Genomic DNA, 10,464 nt, shown 5'->3' with positions numbered 1-10,464 from the left:
TCACGAAAGAAATTTCAGACGTTCGGGTAATTCTGTTTACACTACTGGCAACACAGGATAGCGCTTTCACATTTGACAATCCGCCATTTTGTCCCTGACCGACCGTCCTTGTCGAACGCGTGTTAATTGTTATTCCCTTCTCGCTCAGTGTCAGCAGTCGCAGTGTTTTCCAAACTTTTCACGTCGTAAGCTTCGTAATTAATGTTTTGTTACGAAAATGGTTGGCTGCTCTATTCGGAACTGTAAGAGTAGGAGTGAAAAGTGCAGTATAGATTTGTTTTATTTTACTATGTTTCTACATGAATAACTTAAAATTAATGCCGTTAAAATAATTTTCACTGTTGGTTAAAATTCTCCCACATTTTAAAGTTTGAGAACCTGTAAACAGCATGATGACGTAGGCAAGTGCCAGTTAGGTCATTCGCGAATCTCGGAATAGAGTACCAGGCGGAGTATATTATTATACCATGGTTCAGACTATTAATTTTAGTGTCTACATCTAGCATCGAGTAGCGGAACTATCAGTACTGCTACTTGACAATAGATGTAGCACCGACCGGAAAGTCTTATCTCAACAGCATAAGACTTTCCGGTCGGTGGCTACATCTATTGTCAAGTAGCAGTACTGATAGTTCCGCTACTCGATGCTAGATGCTAATAGTCTTTTTGGTACTAAAACTGATGTATGGAGTGAGCACTCTATGTATTTTTTTCTCTATGGCAGACCTAATAAGGTGCAATAGCAGATACATAAGCAGTATACAATGAACGCGACTTTGTACATAGATACTTATGAGATTAGTTACTTGTCTCTGAACTAGCTTATCGAATTTTCGTTGTAATGAATAAGGTTGTAGAAGCAAAATATTTTTTATTTGAAAATGAGTGATAGGATGCCGATAATCCATGACTAAATAAAATTAATCTTAGGTGGCTGAATGTTTGATACAATTATGATTATACTATAGGTATACATTGACAATATTTTGAACTTTTTCTTAATTGTACGTACGTTTGCAAACGGGAACCCACCCCACAGTAAAAAACTTTAGTGTTAAAGCATGAAGTAAAATTTTGAATGGATATTTAGTGTGGGTTGGTTTCCATTTGCAAAAGTACGGCCAATTGTACAATAGATGTTCAGAATGTGTTCAGATAAAAACCATCTGTAAAACACGAACTAGAAGTAACTTACCTATTAGCAAGGTGCGAAGTCGGTGGCGGGGGAAGTGGCGCTGATCGTCACAAACACAGGTAATCTTATGGAATGTCCGACATTAGTACTAGCGGCAGCCGCGTGAACTAATTTTACTCCATAAGATTTAACGTCGAAAATCCGACAAAATGAGGGCAACACCAGTCGTGCACCTAGCGAATAAGCACTGATACAAGCAAAAACAAAAGAAAAATTACATAGTAACAAACTAACTAATGAGTAATAATGAGGCAGATCATTTAGAAGTGAGGTAAAGTTATTTAGGAAGCCTATGTACCTACTATAAAATTATGACTTAAAATAATAACACTAAAACTAATAGCATATAATGCATAACACTATAATACTGTAAATTACCGGTAGGTATTGCACTTAAGGAACAAAATTGCTTTAGTTATTTTATAATTAAATTTATCTTTTATATACATTAACTTACTTAAGTCATAATAAAATAAGTGATTTGTGCTTTCAAACTGATAATACTGGGTATCACAAAAAGCTGTGCGACTCAAAATTATTATTTTATAGTACTTAAAATGGAATAACAATAGGAATCCATGACATTATAGATAAAAACTAGGAACTGATGAGCTACCTAAATACAGTAAATACAGACTAATATAGTATATTCTCTCCTAAGGAAAAAACACATTACTGTATTTTTCCTGGAAACTAGAGTACCTATGTGATTGTTTATCATTATTGCTAACCCATACTTCAACTACAAACCCTTACAAAATGGAAGTTTCTTTTCTTACTAGCCGTTAAAAACTCGAATACAATCAACTAATTATAGGTCTTAATTAAGGTTTGCCCTAATTTTGCAATAAAATTAATAGTTTTGACTACTCTATGGTCTTGTTCCGAAATTGGGACAAAAACCAAAGTAACTCTAATTGTAATAGTTCCATATTTAAAAAAGCTCAGAATATCTAGTAGGTCTCAAAGCTAAATCCAAAGATCGGTGGGCTTATGTGTACCTATTACTGATGACCTACTTAAGGTAAGGTTATCTATACCTTTCGTATTTTTTACAGTAACTGTAAAAAATACATTCTTAACTCACTTCGACTACACTTCTGCTGTTGCCGCATTATTCCATGCGCAAATCATCATAACTGCACCTACATTAAAACGATATCGTTACTAAATTAGGAACAAATTACCTTAATACCAAGGCAATAGCCATACATCACAACACTTCAAGGCCACCCAAAATTTATACCAGATAATTCGTAAAACTTCTTATTGAACGGCCTGTAGAATTCCCTTAGAGTGTCTATGGTGGCGGGGTTGATATGGGGGTGGCTTCGGCCCTTGGTCTTGCCTAAACAGTGGGGGGTGGAACGGCTCTCTGACTTCAGGAGGCAGGGGAAGCCTTTGGAGGAGTTGAAGTAGAAATGCTTCTCGGTGATCACTCGTTTGAGGCCGAGGAATTCCTGAAATTTAAAGAAATTTTGTTTTCACCTCAGCAGCTCGAACAAGGGTACTTTGCTACTTAAAAACAGTGAGCAAAATCGCATTTTGCTCACTGAGTGAGACAAAATGACATTCAAGTGACCTTAATATTCAAATGTCATTTCAACATGCGGGGTCTAATACAAGTTCGAAATACTTGGATTTTATTATCTCTGTCCCTTTCACGTCGTTAGCAAAAAGAAAGAGACAAAAAATTTACAAACGACATTCAACGGTATATTGACGGTTTATAATAGACCCCCGAAAACCGTCAGAACGCATCGTTCCAAAACACATACAAGTATGAATTCTTAATATGTAATTAATGAAAATAAAGTTTCAGATTTGATAAAAACTGATAAAAACACTATATTTTACGTAATTTATTGTACGATTAAAATAATGAACTCAAAAAATACACAGTATATCACGTAAAATAAATAATTATACTTTTAAGAATCTCTACAATAGTTTACAAATAGTAAGTATCCGCAATTCGGACCGTATCTTACAATGTTTTTTTTTCTTTACAAAAAAAAAAGTTGCCGATTCAAATGTCAATCAATTGATGGTCGTTGTTTTCATATATTACATATTTTACTGAAATTTACTACGTTTGTTTGTTTGTTTTTGTGTTTGATTGTGGTAATTATACTTAATTGTTAGTATATCTTAAGAAACATGACTAAATAGGTAAGTGATGAAGAAGGATTACCTACATTTTTCGGGTTGTCTAAATGTTCTTACTGCTGAGGTGAAAAGTTTTATGAACTACACGAGATCAAAGTTATTTACATCTCGTGCGCTTTTGAGTCCCTTACTACGCTCAAGATTCTAAATTAGATTCACTCGCTACGCTCGTGAATCTACTATAGAATCTTTCGCTTGCACGGGACTCAAAGTAAGCACTCGAAGAAATATCAAACTTTGATCTCTTGTTGTACAAATAACTATTTATGTTGATGGTAAAGCACATTAAGCAGAGGAGGTACGGAGGTTAAGAGTAGTAAGTAAGAAAGATTGGGCCCTCAACGTGGGCTCCGGATATGTCCTTTGTCCAATCACAGGAGAGGGGAATACAGCAAAATGACATCTTGATCGAATCTGGAGCAGTCTAAAGGGGCCCACTGATTCACACATCACCACCACCATCACCACTGATTTGACATCAGCCTGTCAGTTAGAACAAAAAGTTGACAGTTCCAAACAACTTATAGGCCGATATCGTCCGGTGGACTGTTAATCAGTGGAATGGGTTAAGTAACTTCTTAACCCTCTTGTTACAGAAGACCACAGCCATAATAAGTAATGTTGTGTTCCTGGTGATATGCGAGGTTTCTAGAGCTCCCAAGGATACACCGTGTTGGCTGTGGCAGGCCTGTATCTGTCCCTTAACCTGTCAAGGGTCAGCAGTGATCCTGTGACTTCACTGGGTTGCAAGTAGAGATGCACCGGATATCCGGTTACTATCCGGTATCCGGCCGTTATTTTAGTATCCGGCCGGATACCGGATAGTGACTTACTATCCGGCCGGATACCGGATAATAAAATTAACACATTTTGGGGTAAAATATGGAATCTAAAAACCAGTCACGGTCATAATCCTAACGACACAGTAGATAAAGTCCGTCAACCAAATCTTGTCAGTAGTAAAAGGCGGCAAATTTGAAAAATCGCGGGTTAGCAACACTGTGTTCAAATAATTCCAAAACGCGTGTCATCTGTGTTTTATCTGTGGAATGTGGATCGTGAATGACAGCCGTCACCTTATTTGTTTTCATTTGGTTTTCATTCTGAATCGTTTCTGTTTCAAGAGATATTTCTGCAATCACCATTAAATACCAATACATTAAATAAGAATAAGCAAAGCTAAGGGGCCTACAATGTACAATCATGTTCGTTGATGGTAAACATTACTAAAAATTGAGGTTATGATAAGTATTGGAAGAACTCTTTCGAACTTTTAAGATTATGTTCAGTTTTTTTGTTTTAGGGTTAAAAGGCATAAATAAAATTATAACGTATGCCTAAATCTATCCAACAAGACCATAAATTGTGTCCTGGAAACCGTCCATAGGCCCACATGTTCTAATATTTTCAGCAATCAGTTGTGACTATTTACAAAGGTAAACCTTATAAACAGTATTAAGAGCCTTGATTATATCGCCGTTCTTTCGCAATATCTACCTAATCCATACATGTTTGTTGCAGGATTAAATCTTGCCCAATATAAGGCGTTCGTAGTAGGTAGTATCTTTTCAGACAATACTTACCTATGGCGGTTTATGTACGTGTACAACGCAACCAAGTCGAAAAGTGACCCTTATCTTATTTACCTTTAAATTAAATAAACACCCAAATATCAGTTGTTTTATTTTTAATATGTATATTGTACAATATATACCAATCAAAAAAATTACACAGGTATGTCATATTCATCCAGAACAGTACACTAATTTACATTAACAAGTGGCATATTATATTGTAAATAACAAATATATGCACTATCAAATTATCTGCATTTTGATATGATTTTATTTTAGTAAACTTAGAAGACATAGATAGGGAACAAAGAGAATATAAGCAGTTGTTTTTGATATCTTCAAATTTGTTCATCATTTTGATTAACATTGTTTTAACATCGCTTTTAAATTGTCCGTCCATGTTCCAATTTTTTTCAATAAACCGCGAGTGACAATTTGAATTGACGTACGCAGGGCGCGCTCAGCGGAAAAAAAAAACTGGTGGTTCGATGTACATTGCTGCTTTTCTTAGCGCAATACTGCTCTTTGAGTGTTGCCCTACTTTAGTTTGCTTTACATTGCTACTGACAAGATTTGGTTGACGGACTATAGAAATGAATACGTAACCAATGTCACACAATACCTACACTTATTTGATTACACAAAAATACGCTCGCGCACTTGTACTTAACTATAAACGAACTTAATACGTAAAATGACATGATAAAACTCGTTACGATCCTAGAAATGTGTCCGCGCGAACGTTCACTACGAAACGCACCTGCAAAACTCAAAATATAGCTATAGTTCCTCCGGCCGAATATCCGGCGGCCGGATACCGGATATTCGGCCAGTGTCCAGGCCGGATATCCGGTATCCGGCCAAACAACTATCCGTTGCATCTCTAGTTGCAAGCTTCTAAAGGCTGCAGTGGACGATTATAATCAGACTGCCCACACCCTTGTTTACTATACATATTCTGGCAAATAAAGAAACTGTTCTATTACTATTACATACCTGCACCCTCGCCATTTCCGCAGCAGGGTCGTCCACCAGCCGCTCCCCGTTGACGAGCAGCAGGCGCTGGCGCGGGAACGCGCGCAGCCAGCGCCGCAGCGGGCGCGCGTACACGCCGAGCCGCACGGGCGGCCACCACGCCGCCACCGCCCCGCCCCAGCTGCCGTTCACTACGGCCAGCTCCTCGAAACGAGGGAGCGAGGGGGTCTTACTGAAAATTAAAGTTAAAGCTGGTCAACCAAATCTTGTCAGTAAAAAAAGGCGCGAAATTCAAATTTTCTATGACACGATATCCCTTCGCGCCTACATTTCTCAAATTTGCCGCCTTTTTCTACTGTCAAGATCTGGTTGACCAAGTATATATTACAGATTTGCACTCTACCAACCAATACCAATGAGTTTTTCGGAACTTATGTACGAAATATCATTTGATATTTACCAGTCGCTTTTCGGTGAAGAAAAACATCGTGAGGAAACCGGACTAATCCCAATACGGGCCTAGTTTACCCTCTGGGTTGGAAGGTCAGATGGCAGTCGCTTTCGTAAAAACTAGTGCCCACGCCAATTACTGGGATTAGTTGCCAAGCGGACCCCAGGCTCCCATGAGCCGTGGCAAAATGCCGGGACAACGCGAGGAAGATGATGACAGATTTGCACTCTATGATTTCAACATAAAAGGATAGGTCACACCATCCGCACAGGAGAATTGAATAATGCAACTAATGCTTTTAAGTTTTAACCTTATCGACGCACGGCGTCAGATACAAAAGCTGTCACTCAGACGCCACGTCATTGAAGTGTCAAAACTGAAATTGAAGTTTATGTATATGCCCGTAGGTCGATATTGCTCTGGTCTGTGACCGATTAATCGGTCTTTGGCGTTGGACCTACGGAGCGGATATAGCGGTCATTGGCGTCCAAAAGGTTAAATAAAAACCGGCCAAGTGCGAGTCGGACTCGCGCACGGAGGGTTCCGCACCATCAACAAAAAAACAAGCAAAAAAACGGTCACCCATCCAAGTACTGACCCCGCCTGACGTTGCTTAACTTCGGTCAAAAATCACGTTTGTTGTATGGGAGCCCCACTCAAATCTTTATTTTATTCTGTTTTTAGTATTTGTTGTTATAGCGGCAACAGAAATACATCATCTGTGAAAATTTCAACTGTCTAGCTATCACGATTCGTGAGATACAGCCTGGTGACAGACGGACGGACGGACGGACGGACAGCGGAGTATTAGTAATAGGGTCCCGTTTTTACCCTTTGGGTACGGAACCCTAAAAAGTTATAGATGGTCAAGAAAATCTTCTCATTTTAAAAAAGGCGCGAAATTCAATTTTCTATAGGACGATATCCCTTCGCGCCTACATTTTTCAAATTTGCCGCCTTTTTCTACTGTCAAGATCTGGTTGACCAAGTATATATTACAGGTTTGCACTCTATGATTTCAACATAAAGGGATAGGGTCACACCATCCGTACAGGAGAATTGAATAATGCTGGTCAACCAAATCTTGTCAGTAAAAAAAGGCGCGAATTCCAAATTTTCTATAGGACGATATCCCTTCGCGCCTACATTTTTCAAATTTGCCGCCTTTTTCTACTGTCAAGATCTGGTTGACCAAGTATAATGCTTTTAACCTTATCGACGCCGTGTCAGATACAAAAGTTGTCACTCAGACGCCACGTCATTGAAGTGTCAAAACTGAAATTGAAGTTTATGTATATGCACGTAGATCTATATTGCTCTTTGGTCTGTGACCGATTAATCGGTCTTGGCGTTGGACCTACGGAGCGGATATATCGGTCATTGGCGTCCAAAAGGTTAAATAAAAAAGGAGTGACAAGCAGTAACTGAGCTAAAGGTTCCTCCAGCTCAGTCACTTTAGCCTTTGCCAAAGATGTAGCTAGACATCCTATCCTATGGCCTTTGTACCTCTGAGGTGCCTAGGATAAGAATAACAAATTAAAGAAAACTCTGCAACCTCATTGAGCTCCATCCAATAATAGTATAGAGAAATCTTTAACAAAACTCTTATTTAACACATTAAGTGCCGAAACCCGACATATTTTATACATCGGATATTTTATAATGTCGGTCCCAGGCCGGACGACCCCATAGTCGGGATTGTGGTACTACAGCTTTATATGACGAAATTTTTGTGGCCTGGCGCGGATGTCTTGTTTGGCTGAGTGGCAATTAATGTGTTAAACCAGCTTAACCCTAACTTGCTCTACTTTGAGTACAAATTGAACTAGTGAGTATGGGAGTAGTGAATGTGTATGTGTACCTTGCCGATTGTGTATAATCACTAATAGCCCGAGTGACAGGATCCCGGACAACTGCCAGCAGCTTCACGCCTGGATTCATGGCATGCACTCTCTTTGGAGCTGTCCGTGTCACCCAGTATGAGGGTGTCTTCTCCATTGTGATCTGACCTTCGAGGGTTGGTGGCATTCTGTCCCTGAAATTTTGTAGTTTTTTTTGTTGTAGAATATAATCTTAACCACAACATTGCTGAACAATTATTTTTTTCTTCAAGTATTTTTTCTGGACTTGAATAGAATTACAAAAATATTTTATGACTTGCAAAATTTTTTCATTAAAGAGTGGCATAGGAAGACCTATTGGTCTACTATTGTATGGACAGACAAGTCAATATAAGATGAATCCATTGGATAACAGGAACAGAGAATCAGTTGTTGGTCATGCATGTCTTTTTGGCTAGTATTACAATGCAGACAATATTAATTGGTAGTTGGTAGGGTGCCTACACATATGGCAGCACTTTATGCCTCCTTCAAACACTTACCTGTACCATTCAAAGCCTTTATGATAAAATTTATCAAAAAAATGCACTTCGGAACCTGCGGCTCGCACATCTGGGTGTAATCTGAAATAAAAATGATGCATATTGTGTATTTGCAAAATATTTCTATATTTCATGCTTTCGTTTGGGCTTTTTACCGAAAAAGAAATGGCACTATTTTATGTCCTTCTCTTTTTAAAATACCATGTTATCCGAAAAAAGCGTTTTTAGTTAGTTTGTATGCACTATGCAGCATCAGGTTTCTCTGCAGCAGACACTTTGGCAAGTAGCCAAAATCTCAACAATGCTGTGTAGGGCATAAGTATAAGTTGTTATACATAGATAGTGCTGCAGGGCTAAAGTCTGCAGCTTACAGAGTTGACTTTGAGCATTCAAATGATTGCATTGCATATTATGTCCAACACTTACCTTAAAAACTCCAAAAGCGCTCTGGTTCCACATTTCTTAACACCTATAATTAATGCATCAGGCAATCGTTTCACTGGCATTACATTTTGATTTCTAAGTCTACGGTATTTGTAATCAGTCGCATCTTGTGTGTTGAAGCCCAGCAGAGAAACAAAACGAACTGCAGCACTTTTATATTTTGAATAATGTTCCTTCAGCAGAAAACGTTTCAGAGAAAACTGCAATCAAAACATGCATGTTATTAATGTTTAAAAATAAACTAAGCTTAAACATCTGGATTGTAATGCTTACCTTTCTTTCGTCAACTAAACAAGTATTCAAAACATAGAATAAATATAATAGAAATAATAATATGAAATATATAAACAATGTTCGTTTCGAAAAAGCCGGAATCCATTTCATTGCTGTTTTTCGGTTTCATTCCTAGTTTTAGTATTAACGTAAACAAACTGTTATCATGGTGCAAAAATCAGGGCTGTTAATTTTATAAAACTTATCAGAGTAAGCAAAACACTATCCTATGGGATTGTAAAAAATACATATCACCAAAATAACATAAAATCAATTCAGCAGATAGATATCCGATCAGTCAGTCTGCTTCCGATACCCGATTTTCCTACAATTTTCTATTTTTTTTCTCATATTTTGCTACACTTTGACAATCAAGCATGTTTGAGCAATAAATTAAAACGCTGTAGAATATATTATTATTTATATTATATAGATGTAAATGGCAGCATCGTCTTTGGTTTTTAAGCCTGGCAACTTTAACAAAATAGGAAATGTTGCCAGAATGAGCTATTTACTGGATTTTCAGGTTTTATGTAAAAAATATCACGAAGTAAGACATGCAACTATTTTCAGCTAATCTGCAGCTGCTACGGGTGGTTAACAGGGCAAAACTATTTACGCTATGACAGTTTAAAAAAAGCGTCTTGTAGGTATATAGCTGGTCAAGCAAATCTTGTCAGTAAAATGAGGCGCGAAATTCAAATTTTCTATGGGACGATAGCCCTTCGCGCCTACATTTTTCAAATTTGCTGCCTTTTTCTACTGACAAGATCTGCTTGACCAGCTTTATATAATAATATTAAAATCAAAACAAAATCAGATATAGCTGGTCAAGCAGATCTTGTCAGTAGAAAAAGGAGGATTTGCAAATTTGAAAAATGCAGGCGCGAAGGGATATCGTCCCATAGAAAATTTGAATGTCGCGCCTTTTTTACTGACGAGATTTGTTTGACCAGCTATATTTTGTTAAGCCCCCTCCAGATTATGTGCGTGAATCGCG

At 37.9% G+C, this 10,464-nt stretch overlaps 1 protein-coding gene across 1 annotated transcript; it reads right to left on the bottom strand.

Moving 5' to 3' along the window:
- Positions 1–2,283: 2,283 nt before the first annotated feature.
- Positions 2,284–9,703, bottom strand: LOC134651198 (heparan sulfate glucosamine 3-O-sulfotransferase 3B1). The gene is made up of 6 exons (XM_063506258.1): positions 9,465–9,703; positions 9,174–9,391; positions 8,748–8,828; positions 8,226–8,399; positions 5,935–6,145; positions 2,284–2,655 (listed from the first exon to the last, which is right to left on the bottom strand). Exons 1-6 carry the CDS (start codon positions 9,573–9,575, stop codon positions 2,419–2,421), a joined length of 1,032 nt encoding a protein of 343 aa, XP_063362328.1. The 5' UTR covers positions 9,576–9,703; the 3' UTR covers positions 2,284–2,418.
- Between the last annotated feature and the right edge of the window lie 761 nt (positions 9,704–10,464).

Source organism: Cydia amplana, chromosome 9, assembly GCF_948474715.1.
Source record: "Cydia amplana chromosome 9, ilCydAmpl1.1, whole genome shotgun sequence".
Taxonomy (NCBI): domain Eukaryota; kingdom Metazoa; phylum Arthropoda; class Insecta; order Lepidoptera; family Tortricidae; genus Cydia; species Cydia amplana.
Note: the sequence above shows the minus strand (reverse complement) of the source record. Positions and strands in the feature narration are given on the sequence as shown.